Genomic DNA, 18,265 nt, shown 5'->3' with positions numbered 1-18,265 from the left:
TTGTAAAAATCACGGTAAACCGTCCTCATCTTCCTCCTTAGAACTGAAGCCATCAAAGTCGTCTTCCTCAGTGTCGGAAAGAAACTTTGTCATATAGATGTCGTCCCACGCTCCCTTATTCCAAAACACGCTAGCAACACACTCGCTCCTTCTTTATCGGACTGCTCGATTGCTTTTAGCCTCAAAGCTGCGTCATGTGCCTTTCTTTTTGCAATTTGCATGATGAGGGTAAGTTTACGCTAATCTTATTTGTGCACAAGATAAGAAGTTGCAGTCTTCCTCGGGGCATATATTCCACCGTTCTGGCGGCCATTAGAAAAATTACATAAATTGGCCGCATCACTGAATAAGCCGCAGGGTTCAACGTTTGGGAAAAAAGTAGCGACTTGTAGTCCGGAATTTACGGTATCTGCATTTTCAAATCGGCAGACACACCGATTTTGATGAGCAGTCTTTACTAAGTTTGATTTTATGCTTTCATATAGGAGCAAGAGTTTCTTCAGAAGCAGCAGCAGGATCTTGACTGCGCTCTAAAAAAAATTATCCAGCAACACAAGCATGAGCTGGCCACGATCGAGAGGGACTGCCTCAACCACAAGCAGCAGCTTCTCCGAGGTAATGACAAGTCTTATTTCCGTCTGCTTCTGTGGTTTGCATGCCTGAACCAAATTGAACAAGGACCGTCATTTTTTGTTTTGTTTTTTGTTTTTCATAGTTCAAAAAGAAGGATTTTTTAAATGAAATGTCACCCCAAATAAGGAGAAGACTGATCAGAGATGCAGGCAATTCTAAAAAAATAACCATAGATAGCTTTGGCACAGCCACCTGGTAGACACGCAAAAAATGTGGAAGAAGGTGCTCTGGTCAGATGAACCCAAAACAGAACTTTTTGGTAGAAACACAGGTTTTTGTGTTTGGAGGCAAAAGAATACTGAATTGCATCTGAAGAACGCCAATACCCACTGTAAGGCATCGGGGTGTAAACATCACGCTTCGGAGCCGTTTTTTTCTGCAAAGGGACCAGGACGTTTAAAGGGAAGAATGAATGGGGCCAGGTATTGAGAGATTTTGAGTGAAAATATTGAAAATGAGACACGGCTGGGTCTTTTAGTATTACAATGATCCCAAACACACACACAACCAGGGCAACAAAGTAGTGGCTTTGAAAGAAGCATTTCAAGGTCATCAAGTGGCCTAGCCAGTCTCCAGAACATAACCCGATAGAAAGTCTGTGAAGAGAGTTGAAAGTCCATGTTGCCCAATGACAGCCCCAAAACATCACTGCTCTAGAGATCTGCATAGTGGAATGGGCCAAATACCAGCAACAGGGTGTGAAAAGCTTGTGAAGAAATACAGAAAACATTTGGCCTTTGTTATTCCCACCAAAGGGTACATGACAAAGTATTGATATGAACTTTCAGTCTTAACCAAATATGTATTTTCCAACTTGATTAGCAAATACATTCTTTAAAAATCAAACAATGTGTTTTTCTGTTGTTGTTTTTTTCACATTGTCTTTCATGGTTTTTGTTTACCTATGTTGACAATTACATGCCTCAAGTAGAAGAGCTTGCACAATTAGTGGTTGACTAAATACTTATTTGCCCTACCGTGTGTCAAGTCAAGTCTTTATTTGTATAGCCCTAAATCACGAAGAGTCTCAAAGGGCTTCACAGATTATTACACTACATTACACAGACTATTTTTCAGCCGACGAGAAGTGTAGGTTATTCATATGCTATGGAGTTGAAGTGAGTTTTAAGTTTAGATTTAAAACTTTCCACTGAGGTTGCAGACCGGATCTCAGGGGGAAGAGCATTCCACAGCACCGGTGCCCGGATGGAGAACGCTCTCGAACCAGCAGAACACTTCTTTGCTCTTGGGATCACCAGAAGACCGGCACTCTCAGATCGTAGGCTTCGGACCGGGACGTAGGGGCAAATCAGATCTGAAAGATAAGAGGGAGCAAGTCCATGTATGATTTTGTACAATACTAAGAGAACCTTGAAATCACATCTATGGCTAACTGGGAGCCAATGCAGGTTAGCCAAAATCGGTGTTATGTGATCGTACTTTTTTGTCCTAGTTAAAAGCCTTGCTGCGGCATTTTGTACCAGCTGAAGTGACTTGATTCTAGACTTCGGGAGACCAGAGAGTAGTGCATTACAGTAATCGAGACGGGAGGTAACAAACGCATGAATTATAATTTCCGCATCAGACTGAGACAGTATTGAACGGATTTTAGCACTGTTACCAAGATGGAAGAAAGCGGTTCTAGTAATTTTCTTTACATGCATTTCAAAGGATAGATCAGGGTCAAATTTGACACCTAAATTTTTAACTGAGTCACTCTGTGTGATGTGACATTTGTCAATGTTCACAGCAGTTTTTGAGAATAAGTCACGGCATTTAGATGGACCAATGACTAACATTTCGGTCTTTTCAGAGTTAAGACGCAAGAAATTGAGTGACATCCACTCTTTTATCTCAATGAGGCAGGCCTCCAAATTTCCACAGTTTAGTGTGGGAGATTCCTCCAACGGAAGATATAGTTGAGTGTCGTCTGCGTAGCAGTGGAAGCTGATATTGTACTTGCGAATAATATCACCTAATGGAAGCATGTAAATGCTGAAAAGAAGGGGGCCATTTGTGTATGTATTGTATTTTCGCGCACAAAAGAGTCTCAGATTCCATTCAAAGCCGGGCCCTATACCCCAGTATGCCTTTTGTGGCGGAAGCGACTGAGGATTTAGGTCCCTGCAAAAGTTTGAACTAACATTTCAATTATGGGCGTGTGGTGATTGTACAATATGTTTGAGTTGTTTTGATGCCAAAAATGGCAAAGATACATGCATATAAAGTGGTTGGAAAATGGAGGAAGCTTGAAAACGAACTCGAAGAACGACTCGAGCACTGGGTGGTCAAGGAAAAAACACATTTCAAAACGGTCATTGAAAGTGATTCTGAAAATGAACCATTTGATGGAGATTTAGCGCTTGTCAGAACCAGAGGATGAAAACCTCGAAAGCTTTTTTTTGAAAGGGATTAACGGTAAAATAAAAGGGTACCAAAGTCCGTTTTGCTCATGTGTGCTTGCACTCGTGCCCAATAAGCTGGTAGTTGTCCAAAAAAGTCCCCGAAAGCAACGACGCAACTTCCCATCTCGACGTGCGTCCGGTCCATATGCTGGTCCGCTGACTCATCTCAAATTGTCCATCTCCCTCGTATCACCACCAGCCAGGCAGTCGCAAAAGATCGGAAAAGTAACTATGAGGTGGGCATCAATCATAAGCTATTGAATAGAAGTGGATCTTAAGTCTAGTTTTAAAAACTTCCACTGAGGTTGCAGATCTCCGAAGGCAGAGCATTCCACAGCACCGGGGCCCGGATGTAGAACGCTCTCGAGCCTGCGGACTTCTTCTTGGCTCTTGGAGTCTCAACAAGCAGCAACCTCTCTTTGGATCAAAATATTCCTACCACTCTCTCTTCATTTACAGGATCTATTCAATGCAAGCTAGCTTAGCACTTATACACACAAACACTTCTGAGAAAAAAGTTGCTGAACCAAGTCATGGGGTCCTGGAGCAGGGGTTGAGTATTACTGAGTATTACTCGATACACTTTTATAGGGAACAAAGGTAAAGATAAAGCTTTTAAATCTCCCAAACATTTAATGTATTTACTGCAGCCCATCGTGACTGTTACCCTCCATACTATCTGAAACTAGATAAGATTCTTTTGTTAAACTTAAGCACATTGGTGTTTGTCTGCACACAGCAAGGGAGGCTGCCATGTGGGAACTAGAAGAGCGCCATCTGCAGGAGAAACACCAGCTGTTCAAGCAGCAACTGAAAGACCAGTACTTCATGCAAAGACATCAGCTGCTTAAAAGACACGAAAAGGTTTGCTTTACATTTTGATGCACTTGTTTTCAAGCAATACATTGGAACACTTAGACAATGTCTCAATCTTTATCTTGTAGCTCAACCTGAGACAAGCAATATCCATTTTGTGACAATAATTAGCTGTTATTGTTCGTATTTACCAGGGCCCTGACCAATTGTGTTGATTAGCATTTTAGCATGTAAATGTTTTTCTAAACTTTCAAGTCCTTCCACTGCAGGAGATGGAACAAATGCAGCGCTACAACCAGCGACTGATTGAAGAGCTGAAGAACAAGCAGACCCAAGAAAGAGCAAGACTGCCAAAAATTCAGCGCAGCGAGGCCAAAACCCGCATGGCCATGTTCAAGAAAAGTCTTCGCATCACTGCGGCTGCTATCACCCCGGAGCAGGAGAGAGAAAGGGTCAAACAGGTAACAACTATTCTTTGTTTGTGACTTTATTTGGGCTCAGCACAAAAAACAAGATCAAGCAATAATAACTGAAAGCACACAATGAAATATTTGCACAAAAACTGTTCGATGCAATGTTATAATACAGTATTTTCCGCACTATAGGGAGACTAAAGTAATATTCTGTTTATAACCTGTGGGCTCTGTATATAAGTCTACATAAACATGTGCCCAAAAGGAGTAGGCTGAAGTAAAAACTGCTTACCCCCATTCATTTTTTTTCCTGCAGGAACAAATATATTCAAGGCAAAACAAGATAACAGACCACAAAAAAGAAATGTGAAAAAAAAAAAGACATTTCAGACCTGCAATTACAAACGCTACCCTACTTACGAACAAAGATAGGTTCCGGATGATCTTTTTTAAGTTGAATCTGTTCGTAAGTTGCTTCAGTGCTAGATTTTGTATGGAATGTATCTTTAAGGTTTATATAAGTATGTTTAGGCTTATATAACCTGTATTGTTTTGGACTAAAAAAATGTTTAATAAAATAATATGCTCTATAAAGTTAAATAAAGTTAAGTTTAACTTACTTTTGGAAGATGCGCTTCAAGAGCTCCTCCTCAGTGGTAAAAACTGGCCGAAAAAGAGCGATCCAATCATTATCTCAACCGCATCAAACTTTCTTATTCCACTTTCATTTCAAAAGAAACGGCTCGCCTCTTCTTTACATTTAACACCATCCATATTAAAAAAATGTCAAAGTTCTTAGCGCGCTGTAGATAGTATAGACTAGATAGACAGTATAGAATGTTTGTTTACACACGAACTAGGAAGAGGAAGCGGATTTCTTCTTCGTGGTGGATGCTGGGTGAGCTTTCACAGCGCCACACACCCGCAGCGGCAGAAAGAAGCACGACAGTACTGTCCTCTACTCTGAAAAATATGCACACAATACAAAATCTAAATTTCAGCAATGTCCGGATATTTTTCGACATCCCGAAATTTTTTTTCGTATCTACCGTTTTTCGTAAGTCGAATGGTTGTCAGTAGGGGAGTGTCTGTATGCCGCTTGAGACCCTTATAACACATAATACCAGAATAAACTCATAATATTAATCCACTAGGATATTTATCAAAAATACAACAGATAATTGATATAATTTAGGAACATTTCTAAGGTCATTATAGATATCATTCAGCAAAGTGCTTCCTTCCCTGGTACAATGGCTTTTTAATAATAATAATAATAATAATAATTTCCTTGTATTGTCATTCTGTGTAACAATGTACACAGAACGAAATGTCGATTGCATCTGACCCGATGCAGCCGCAGCCAAGAGAGGGCGCCGCCGACCACTTTTTAAGTCTTAGGAATGACTCGGCCGGGGCGCGAACCCGAACCTCCCAGTCTCAAAGCGGGCGCCTTACCATCTAGGCTACTGAGCTGGTTTAATGTTGTATGAAAATATTAAACCAGCTCGGTGGCCTTGGGGGTATGGCGCCCGCCCCGAGACTGGGAGGTCGTGGTTCAAGCCTCGGCCGAGTCATACCTAAGACTTAAACATTGGTACCCGTTGCCTCCCTGCTTGGCGTTCAGCATTAAGGGTTGGAATTGGGGGGTTTGGTCACCTAATGTCTCCCAACACTTCAGTTGGGTTGAGCGAGGGGGCTGGGAATCCCCTCCTCTGTATCAATCTCCCAAAAAGAGCCAGAAATGATTCTAGCCACCTCCCACTAGGGGATATGGCTGCTGTATACAATAATATGAAAATATTGGACCCTAAAGTTATGGATTCCCCTGAGTGTTTTCTCCGCATAAACACGGTACTCACGTTCATTTCTAAAAATAAATTTAATCTTTTTTTCAATTTTTTTTATTTTTTGAAACTTCACTTTGATTGGAAACGTCTTTTACTCATAATATGCCTTGATGTGTCATTGAAGCTTTAATTCTTATCATGTATGGTGAAAACTGCAACAGTAGAATACAATATGCCATATGCCAATAAGTTTGCAAAAATGAGGTGCATAAACTTTTTACATCTGTCTAAACCAGTGTTTTTCAACCTACTTTGAGCCAGGGCACGTTTTTTTTTTCCATTGGAAAAAATTCGCGGCACACCACTAACCAAAAATGTTGTAAAATGAGTCCGAACAGTATGTTTAATTACAATATAATTTATAATACCCCCAGTTTTTACAGCACAAACACTTGACAATGACATAATATTTGCAGAAAATGATTAATAAATGTTTTAAAAAATGTCTTTGTATAATTTCTCACAGCACACTAGTGAGCCGCGGCACAGTGGTTAAAAATCACTGGTCTAAACTACTACAAGATATAGTTAATTTTACAGCATATTAACACTTTTAGAAACTTACCGCATTGCCTTGTTAATCCTTCAATATGGATGGAGAGGGATTGGACATGCAACAGTCCTGTCAGCCATTGTCTTTGTTTATGTTCAGCAGTCTTAACCAGAAGTTAGAATATGTCATGTGACTTATTTGTTTTTTTTTCTTGTTTCTCTTTCTGCCAAATGTTATCGCGCAAAACTTTAAAAAATTTCCTTCGCGATTTTACAATATTTGTTGCCTATTTATAATTTTTTTAAAAACCTTTTAAAGTCTCTTTTACATGTTTTCACAACATTGATATACCGTAAATTCCGAACTATAGAGCGCACCTGATTATAAGCCGCACCCACCACATTTCAAGAGGAAAACCGTTTTTGTACTTACACAAGCTGCACCTGTTTATAAGCCGCATACGCCCACATTGAAAAATGTAACACAAACACAAAATTAACCCAAACCCGACTTTAAGTCCCGCGATTGAAACTGAATTTCCTTCATTAAAGTCGACAGTCCAAAAATCACAGCCGGCAAAATGAACGTAAAATGATACCGGTACTTAAGGTTTGATGCAGACCTGCAGAGTCCGGGTCCCGTTGAAAGTAATCCAAAGAAAAAAGTGTATATTTGCAAAGGTAAGGGTGGGAAAATATATATATCCACTATTGTCCGCCGCGTTCACAAACACGTCTCACCTTTACTCCACTTCCCGTCAGCCCGCGTTTGCTCCGCCCCTTCTTTCTCATTCGCCCGTGCAAAACATATCAGAATAAGTTTCTAAAATAAATACAAATAAATAGATTACAAATATATACAGTTGCAAATACATATTATACATGGTTACACATATTTACAAAGAAAGACAGTACACCAAGGGAGTTTTCAAAGCTTTGATAATAATAATATAACTTTCATCCCAAACGATGCCTGTGACAGGGCAGTTAATGGTAGCAACACGCTAGCAACACGCTCGCAACACAGTAAAACGGGTCTGTTAAAAAAACATACCGTACTTGTAAAAATCATGGTAAACCGTCCTCATCTTCCTCCTTAGAACTGAAGCCATCAAAGTCGTCTTTCTCAGTGTAGGAAAGAAACGTTGTCATATATACGTCGCCCCATGCTCCCTTATTCCAAAACACGCTAGCAACACGCTCGCAACACAGTAAACGGGTCTGATAAAGTTTATGTGCAGTAGCTCTGTTTCCTTCTTTATCGGACTGCTCGATTGCTTTTAGGTTGAAAGCTGCGTCATGTGCCTTTCTTTTTGCATTTTGCATGATGAGGGTATGTTTACGCTAATTTCATTTGTGCACAAGCCAAGAAGTTGCAGTCTTCCTCGGCGCATATATTCCACCGGTCTAAATCTTACTTTTTGTACTCGAGCGCCGCTGGAGGCTGTTAGAAAAATTACATAAATTGGCCGCATCACTGAATAAGCCGCAGGGTTGAACGTTTGCGAAAAAAGTAGCGGCTTATAGTCCGGAATTTGCGGTTATTAACAACAACATAAATTACGCTGTATGTGTTTGACAGTTTGCAATCCAAGAAGAAAAGAGACAGAAGAACGAGCGACTCCACCAGCACCAAAAACACGAAAACCAGATGCGAGACTTGCAGCTGCAGTGCGACGCCAACGTCCGAGAGTTGCAGCAGATGCAAGTACGGATCGGAAAAGGGTTGAATCCACTTCAAGTACCTATGCAATTCATTGACGGTCTTTGTGCGCTGTGTGTCGTCAAAGAACGAGAAGTGTCATCTGCTGATCGAACATGAGACGCAGAAGCTCAAGGAGCTGGATGAGGAGCATAGCGTAGAGCTGAAGGAATGGAGAGAGAAGCTTCGACCCAGAAAGAAGGTAATGATTAGGATTTGACTCCGCCAAGGAAGGGACTAAACGTTAGTGAAGGGTGTTGCACAAAACCAAGATAAGGGATTAAGCCTGGATATGTTTTTAACTTAGCTTAATTTAGCTTTAAGTTGGTTGCATGAAAGCATTCTGTCATGATTACTGATGTGAGTAAGCTGTGCCCGCTCTTTTGGCGCCAACTGCCTCGGACGCTGATTGGCTCCCTTTCACGATTTTAAACCCACGTCTATCTCATCTTTTGTCAGTCCGTCTGCGAACCTCAGTTTACTCTAGGCAAGCTTTTCAACCCTGACTCACTCCTGTTTTTGCGCCCGTCTGTTTCTCGGCTTCGACACGTTTTTTGATCTCTCCTCTCCTGGCTTTCGACTCGTTTCTGATCCCGACCACGTTTTTCGCTCTCCTGTCCCGGCTGCTGACCCGTTTTTTCCGTTACCGACACCGCCATCGCTCGCCACAGAAGTGCCACTTCCGCGTTCAGAGCGACCTGCTTGCCGCGACCAGCGATCACTGGTTCGTGTGTGTGTAATCTTTTCCTTTCTTCCCAATAAACCTGAGAGAAACGTAACGCAAGTGGGTCCTGTCTCCGTTCTGGTCCTGACACATTTTAAATTTAGCTCGGCTCATTTGCTATTTATTATCTACAGCTACGTTGCTACAAACCATGTTAACAACTATTCTAAGAGTAACCCCAGTGATACATCTGGAACTTCTACTGTTTTTCGTGTGGATATTTATTTCAAGTGATTACATAATACAGTATTGGTTGAGACAAAACAACACTTGCTCGATATTCGTAGCAACACGTTACCTCCGTTCATGCAAAACCATCGCCCTTTTTTCCGGCACGCTAAAAAACTTATCCGAGTGATTGGGCTGATTAATTCATTGGAATCATGCTGTCCGCTGCCAACATTTTTAGAGTGGCAAGCACGCATGTCTTTGCCCGTCTCCCACTGTGGAGCCACAATGGTTCCAGGGAAGCTAACGCTACATCTGTGTCGTCTTTCGTGTTTGGGAGATGTTTCCTTGTTTCTTGGCCTAGTCTTTTCCTCGCCTTTTTTCTTATCTGTGTTAAATGTTTCTTGCCTTCTGTAATGGCTGTCATTCTGCCACAGTAGGCAACGTGAGGTCACACACAAAGGGTCAATGGTTGGGTAAGGGTAGTACCAGTCTCTGAAATAACGTATGCCTGGACGCCTGGGGTGTGCACCATTTAGGTCGGGCGTACAACTTACAAAACTTTTTCAAGAAAAAAACAAAAAAAAAAGATTATTTTTTTTCAAATCAAACGTTTGCTTTATTCCAATTTCGTAATCTTTGTTCGGTTTGAAAATTTTGGAATTTCTGAATTTCGTTTGTCAATTTGCATAATCGGCAGCCAATCAGAAGCCTGCATCAAATAACTTCGTGCTTCCGGACTTTCCCGAGCGTTATAAGGTCGCGCATTTGCATATCGTTTTCCAAAGCAGACGCACAGAGAACACAACAAAAATGGATAAGTTCATGTGGTATCAGGCCAAAACCTCAGCCCCAGAAGAAAGATTCAAAAGAAGCTAACAAAATTCATGACGCTACAAAACGTAAACTTACATTAAAAGCATCGTGGAAAGAGGTGTTCCTGTGGCTTGTAGCAGACGACGTATCTGCTAACAACGTAGTGAAACATTGTTTGCAACGAAACAAGACATGGCAGTCCAAGATAAAAACGTAAAAAGTGCTTAAAGAGAAAAATAAAAGACTGTCAGCATAAATGGGCAGAAATATTTACACCGTAGTGCTTGGGGACTGGCTCAAGTTACAATAATAGTACAATGAGTTATCACATTAAACTCCGGCGACTGCCTCTTCATCACATCCCTTATTCTCTCCCTTTTTGTCACCATTTACCAGTGTCTGAAATAACGTCTGCCCGGACGCCCAGGGCATGCATCTTTTACGTCGGGCGTAACTTAGAAAACGTCTCTGCCCGGGTGGCCGACAACGTTTTCAAAACGAAAGATTTTTTTTTTCAAATCAAACGTTTGCTTTATTCCGATTTCGAAATCTTTATTCGGTTTGGACATTTCGGTTTATTTAGCAATTTGCATACTCTGCGCCAATGAGAAACCTGCATCGAATAACTTCGTGCTTCCGGACTTTCCCGAGCGTTATAAGGTCGTGCATCTGCATATCATTTACCAAAGTAGAAGCACAGAGAACACAAGAAAAATGGACAAGTGTTTAGGAATCAAGCCAAAACCTCAGCCCCAGAAGAAAGATTCAAAAGAAGCTAACACAATTGATGACGCTACAAAACGTAAAACTACATTAAAAGCATCGTGGAAAGAGGAGTTCACGTGGCTTGTAGCAGACGACGCATTGCAAACATTGCATGAATGATGATGAGTCAATACAGGTAGATACTGATGGCAGATGGAAAAAAAAATGGAGAAGTGGTTAGGAACGAAGCCAAAACCTCAGCCCAAGACAAAATGTTCAAAAGAAGCTAACAAAATTGATGACGCTACAAAACGTAAACGTACATTAAAAGCATTGCGGAAAGAGGAGTTCACGTGGCTTGTAACAAACATTGCATGAATGAAGATAAGTAAATACAGGTACATACTGATGGCAGATGGAAAACAGCGATGTCATATACATGCTATGAATGTTCAGTAGATTTATAATAAACTTAATGTTAAAGTGTTGTTCTGTTATATTCAGTGGGACCTCGCTACTTCGTGGTTCCACGTTCGCGGGTTCAGAGCTTCGCGGGTCTAAAAAGTAATAATAATAAAATAAAATAATTTTGGGAAAAAAAAATGTTTTTTTTTTGGTTTTTTAAGCATTTTTGAAGGGGCGTCGCCACTTCGTGGTTCCACGTTCGCGGGTTCAGATCTTCGCAGGTCTAAAAAATAATAGTAATAAGATAAAATAATAAAAAAAAAATACAAATTAAGCATTTTTGAAGGGGCGTCGCTACTTCGCAGATTTTCACTTTTCGCAGGTGGTTTTGGTCCCCATTAACTGCAATAACCGAGGGATTACTGTATTCTGATTATCAATCCTTAATACTTTGCAACAATGTTTTTGTTTGTTTTTTTTTGCGATAAGTTTCAGAGTTGTCTGCCCTGGTGTCTGGACACTTTTTGTCATGAGTTTCTGACACTGGGTTGCACAGAGTACCGCCTCGGCCGAGTCATACCTAAGACTTATAACATTGGTAAAATGGCGGCGCCCTCTGTTGGCTGCGGCTGCATCGGCTCGCTACAACGGGTCAGGTGTATCGACATTTCGTTCTTACAAAAGAATGACAATACAAAGGAAATTATTATTATTATTATTATTATTACATGTCCTGCGCACCCTTCTCACCTCTTTAGCCATGGACCCATTTTCATGCCTGACTTTGGTTCCTCCTGCCCACATTTCATTTCTTTTTGCTCCACAGGCCCTGGAAGAAGAGTTTTCCCGGAAGTTGCAGGAACAGGAAATGTTTTTCAAAATGAGCGGCGAGTCCGAGTGCCTTAACCCTTCCGCGCAGAGTCGCATTTCCAAGTTCTATCCGATACCGAGCGTCCAGTCGACTGGTTTCTAGGCTGACCGCGGGCTGACAACCAGTCTGATGAGCCTGAGCCTGTGGCTGCCTCACCTAAGAGAGCTACTAGCGGAGGAAGGTTGAGGAGTGTTTATTTCATAGGGGTGTCAAACATGCAATCCGGTCCACCCATGAGACGACGATGAGAGAAGCGCAAGAGAAAACCGAGCTGCATTTTTTGAATAAGTTTACTAGATGTCGCCAAAGTCAGGCCAAGCCACTCACAGAACAACTGCAGTTGTTTTTTTTGTTTACTCTCTCTTTCGCTCTCTCTATTTCTATCTCTTTCTCTTTCCTTCTTTCCCTCCCCTTTTCTCACTTCCTTTATTTCCCTCTCTCTTTTTCTATCAATATCTTTGGCTCTTTTTCTTCTCTCTAGTTTAGTCTTTCTCCCTATTTTTTTGTTTCTCTTTTTTCTGTCATTGTCTAGAATTTTCTCTCTTTCTTTTTCTTCTCTCTAGTTTAGTCTTTCTCCCTATTTTTTTGTTTCTTTTTATTTCTGTCATTGTCTAGAATTTTCTCTCTTTCTGTTTCTCATCTTTTCTTCTTTCTTTTACTCTTTTTCTTCCTCTCAAGCGCTCTCGTTTTGTCTCTCTTTCTATTTCTTTCTCTCTTGTATTGTCTGTCTCTCTCCCTTTTTCTTATTCTCTAGTTTTCTCTCTTTATTCCTTCTCACTTTCTTTCCTTTATTTCTCCCTTTCTTTTCCTCTCTTTCTATTTTTTCCTCTTTATTTTTGACACACCTGATTCAATACATTTGTTAGCTGCAGGTATTTATACGGCATTTTCCACACTTCCAGCTCAAGGCACTAAGGAGCAGTCACTTATTTGGTTATCATCTGAAAAAGTAAAAATTCTCAAACAGCATAGTCCCTGTAGCATTGGAGGTTGTAGTTATTATGGTATGTTGTGTTCTATTCTTATCTAGTTTAGCATTGAAATGTTATATCTGCTCCAATATAATGTATTTTCTGGACTATAAGGCGGACGTGACTATAAGGCGCACCCTCTAAATGTTCCTATACGGGATATTTTTTTCATATATAAGGCGCACCAGAATTGCAATTAAAATCTGTATTTTATAGAATATAAATATCAGGAAATCTGGTTGATTCGTTCATAAATGATTAACGCATTTAATTGTAGTTATGAATTCCCGATGTTATTTATGACATATCTGGTCTATTGAGTGCACCGGATTATAAGGCACACATTCAAATTTCTGATTTTTTTTTTTTGTTTTTTAGGTGCGCCTTGTTGAACAATACGGTAATCCTGTAAAATCCATAGTTAAATTAAGAAAATCATCTCTAGTGAATCAGTGATAGAACATAACATTATGTATATTATAATATCAAAATTAGGTTTATTTTTTTTTTAAATTTTAAGATGTTTTGATTTGTTTTTCCGGTAAAATATGAAAATATGTACTTTCTTAATTGTCTCACATAGCACTTGATAAAAGGATTTGCTCATTTTAAGAACTAAGATTACCGAAAATACTCAATATCTTGAAATACTATAAAAATAAGCGTGAGTTTATAACAAACGCGTAGGATTTTGAAGCGTATTTATAATGCGAAAACTCCAATTGAGATCAAAAGAAAAATAATATTGCTAAAAAGGGTAAACGAAACATTTCAAGGAAAATTATCCAGCTACACTGGCAGACAGCATAGATACATTTAAGTATATTTGATTAATTTTACTGAAAATCATCTTAAAATCAGAGAAATACTGTTTAAAATGAGCATAATTACTAATGAGAAAGAAGATTTAAGGGCACAGGTGGGAGTCCTGGCCTTCCTGCATGTCTTTCGATGTTTTTCCTCTTCTTAAAATATGTCAAACTTACAAAAAAATAGATATAAAGAAGCCAAACGGTAATGATTTCGGGGTGTAAACACATTGCAAAAAAATCTTGTTAAAAAAGGTAAACAAATCCTGATACCTAGTAACATTATCCTGGTACACTGGAAGATCAAATAGATCATATTGAGTATATTTAATTTGTTTTACTGAAAAAAAACATCTTAAAATCAGACCAAAGTATTCAAAATGAGTTTTTTTGACCTATGGAACAAGGTTTAGAGGAGGTGTAGAAATGACTCTAGGTCAGGGGTGGACAGACTGTGGGCCACATGCAGCCCGCCAAACGAAAATGGTCGAAACATAATGAAAATATATATAATCGTAAATATTGGACCTATGTTAAAGTCAATCATTATTAAGACTATTTCGTGGCTAAAGAGACCCCGCCCACAACGTGGGCGTGATTTATTATACGTCAGGGCGAAACAGCACACATGAGCACTTCACAATAAAAGAATATAAGATTGATAAACGTACAAGACATGCAATTAGACTGATTATTAAAACGTTACTTCATGTGTGTGTGTGTGTGTGAAAGATTGTTTTTATATTTTGGAATATAAAAACAAGTTATATTCACACAGTGAATTCTGAGAAATATTACAACCAAAACGACCAACCTATCATCTATTATTTGTTTTTATTCAGAAAAGAAAAACATAATTATTGATATATGACAAACATAATAATAATAATTTATTATAATAATAATAATAATAATAATTTCCTTGTATTGTCATTCTGTGTAACAATGTACACAGAACGAAATGTCGATTGCACCTGACCCGTTGTAGCGAGCCGATGCAGCCGCAGCCAACAGAGGGCGCCGCCGACCACTTTTTAAGTCTTTGGAATGACTCGGCCGGGGCGCGAACCACCGACCTCCCAGTCTCAAAGCGGGCGCCTTAAAGTCATACTATAACACCGAAAAACTACTACAGAACTATTACAAGAGAGATACTATGGAAAAAAACTACAGTAATATTACAAGAATACTAAAAAAATACTACTATAGAAATACTACAAAATTACTACTTTGGTAATGCTTTATAATTACTACAGAAATACTACTGTGGAAATACTTCAGAAATACTACAAATTACTACTACAATAATACTTTAGAAAAAAATACTTCAGATACATGACGAAAAATCTACTTTGGAAATACTTTGAATACTGCAGAAATAATTCAAATAATACTGCTACAGTAATACCATAATATAAAAATACTATTACAGAAATACTACAACAATACAACTACAGTAATATGAAAGATATACTAAAAAATTCTATGATGGTAATACTATTACTGAAATACTGCAAAAATACTATTGCGTAAATGCTACAAAAATGCCCCACATTGGACGCCACTTATTTCGGAGAGGACGTCGTTGGGCGTCGCCCCAAAATATACGCAGAGACAGAAATATGGCGGAAAGGGAACGTCCTTTATTCAGCAACATTCAAGCCACGTTCGAAATTCGTCCGAGAGACGCTGGCATATACTGTGTTCATCAAGATGACGCGATGTTTTTCTCGAAATCGAAAGTGTTTTTTCTCGGAATCAGCCCGCTTTGTCAACAACTTGTGATTTCTTGTATCAACATTATCTCATAACACCCTGCCAGATGTCTGCACACAACAGGCCACTGTCAGCTCGAAGGCCGCTGACTTACAGTTAATCCACAACACATCAATACTACAAAATTAGATATTAAATTAAGTGCTTACCTAACATATTATTTTGCTTTAATTGTGAGTGTTTCAAAACATTTTTTTAAAAAGAAATATAACATGTAGCTGTCTACATGTACAATATATTCATTCATGAATACAAAATGGGTAGGGCTCCAAATTATTCAAACCAATGTGGCTCATGACTCCAAATAGTTGCCCACCCCTGCTCTGGGGCGTAGGAGAGGCGGGCACAGGCTAAGCCTCATCTCTAGTGCTTCATCTCAACCCTAGACTCTAGGGTTAATTTTCACTATAACAAAAGCATACATCAGTTGTTGGTTTGTTATCTCCAAGGTGTTAAAATCATGCAATAAAGGGCAAGTTGCCAAGTTTTTGGGCAAAACGGTATTTTCGGGAGCTGGTATTGCGTTTCAGCTGGACCAAATTAAAAAATCTGAGGTATAAAATGCTAAACTTAGTTAAGGATGTGATATGCATTGTCCACATCACGATGGCATCACTGTGTTAAAACAATAAACCAGCATTTATTAAATGTTAAGGCAGTCAGCATTTTCCCATTATTCACTTATGGGTTATAATGACCAATATTCAGGAACAAAGACTGAAAGTTTCATTTACCTAAGGTGTGCGGTCTATAAAAGACCACTGACGTGTGGGAGAGCTATAAAAATTGGCTAACGTTAGAAAATTCACAAGGCAAGAGACTTGTTTAGTTTTTAAAAGCTTCAGCTGGGGGGGTGGGGACGGAGCGGGCAATTTACTCGCTCTCAGCTCGCCGGTCACACTCACACTGGTTCACCACCGTCTACCTCTGTTTTTTATTGAAATCAAAAGACATGGAAAAGTACTGCTATGTTAAGACAAAAAAACACCCCCTTGGAAAAATACCAACACCTTTAAACAAAGACAGGAAGACTAGGAGACGCCAAAAGGAACTTCAAACTGATTGGAAATACACACCTTGAGCAAATACGTTTAAGCCTACTTTACAAAGGTCATTTGATTGTCATTTTTGATCAAACTAGATCTCATGTCATGTGATCGCTAGTAAACAGGTGTGTATTAAAGCATTAAAAATGTCTGTTTTTTGAGCTTTTGTACAATGTACTACAATGATCTAATGAAGTAATTGCAAATATGTGGGACTGATGGGTTAAGGCTTCGTGTAATCAACTCCGTTATTGTGATCTTTGTATAAAGTTTGACTAAAGGTACTTAATAGTGAGGCACAATAAAATCGGGAAGTGCTGTGCTCCTTTTTTACAAGATACCATCTTATTTGCTTACAAATATAACCTTCCACCTCCTTAGAATTTGCTGCAGCTAAGTATTTCAAAACGACTTTTTACTGTAATTGTGAAATCAAGTCTCGTGTAGGTAAGATGATTTGTGATTGTCCATATCAAAATAGTGATTTTCTTTCTTAAATGTATCATTTCAGGTGGCCTGTGTCAAGTAGATTTTTATTTTTCTGTAAATAAAGTTTTCTGTGTCAACTGCTCAACTTTGTGTTGATTATAGTTTGTGCTTTCAAAAATGATTTCGTAAAAGTAGCCCCACGTCAAATTAACTGATTAATACAGGGGGTGTAAAAGTAGTTCTAGAAAACGAGAGAACTCAGTCACTGTATTTTCAGGACTATAAAGCCCACCTTAAAACCCCAAATTGGGCAGAAATGTGATGATGCGGCTTATAATCCAGGGGGCTTTATATACAGGAAAATATGGTGGATAGTATTGCAATGCATAGTTACAATTAGATTATACTGCATACATTAACTGGTCCGCCTTTGAGAAACATTGAGTGGTCTTGAAGTGCCCCCTTGTGGTTAACATGTTAATTGTTTGTTGCTAAAAGGATCAGAAAAGAAGTGTAATACTTCAACGACAACTTCTGGACGCTCTTTTAATATGTCTGGGGCTTAAAAAGGAAACATCTATAAATATTAGAAAAGATTAAGAATGTGTCCTGTTTTGTCCTACAGATACCATATAATTTTCCATCATTAAACTTTTTTGTAAAAGTGCCAGGGAGACGTTAGGGAGCAAGTCCAGTTTTGTTGGCGATGGAAAGCATCTTCCTGACTGTTTTGTGATGTCCACCAGTGCTTTTGTGGGTCCAGAGCGTTTGGATGGCACGATAGCTTTTAGAGAAACTTGAAGTTGAAGGCCTGGTAACCAGTTCAGGGTGTCCACTGCCCTAAGATGGCTGAGGTGGGCTCCAGTTCCCCTGCGACCAGTGTTCCCTCTTAGCTGTGCGCGTGCGCAATCACGCACTGCCTGCACATTCTCAGCGCACAAGAAAATCTATCCAGCGCAATGTTCCCTCTAAGCTGCGTGTGTGAGTTTTTTGAGAACCGGCTTCTTCGGCTCGGCTCACCAAAACGGAACCAGCTCCTTCGGGTCCTAAACGGCTCTTCAGGTTGTTTTTGCTTCTTTCATCCCTATATGACCAAATATTATGTAGAATTATGCACAAAATGACTTAAAGGAAGGGGGAATAGAACAAAAAAGAAAAAAATACCCAAAAGGAAAAAGTAGTGTAAAGCTGAGAAAAAAAAAAAAGGAAGAGAAAAATGAAGGAAAAATTAAAA

At 39.4% G+C, this 18,265-nt stretch overlaps 1 protein-coding gene across 1 annotated transcript in view; it reads left to right on the top strand.

Annotated features, from left to right (window-relative positions):
* Positions 1–17,176, top strand: part of LOC148360715 (STE20-like serine/threonine-protein kinase) — a 40,359-nt gene extending 23,183 nt beyond the window's left edge. The window contains exons 13-18 of the mRNA XM_088341611.1: positions 486–615; positions 3,778–3,902; positions 4,124–4,315; positions 8,192–8,317; positions 8,400–8,513; positions 11,956–17,176. Of these exons, the coding sequence (XP_088197737.1) occupies positions 486–615; positions 3,778–3,902; positions 4,124–4,315; positions 8,192–8,317; positions 8,400–8,513; positions 11,956–12,102 (834 nt within the window). The 3' untranslated portion in view covers positions 12,103–17,176. The remainder of the gene's footprint in view (positions 1–485; positions 616–3,777; positions 3,903–4,123; positions 4,316–8,191; positions 8,318–8,399; positions 8,514–11,955) is intronic.
* Positions 17,177–18,265: the final 1,089 nt, after the last annotated feature.

The sequence above is a fragment of the Urocampus carinirostris genome, chromosome 8 (assembly GCF_059441175.1).
Source record: "Urocampus carinirostris isolate Australia breed hairy pipefish chromosome 8, RoL_Ucar_1.0, whole genome shotgun sequence".
Taxonomy (NCBI): Eukaryota; Metazoa; Chordata; class Actinopteri; order Syngnathiformes; family Syngnathidae; genus Urocampus; species Urocampus carinirostris.
Note: the sequence above shows the minus strand (reverse complement) of the source record. Positions and strands in the feature narration are given on the sequence as shown.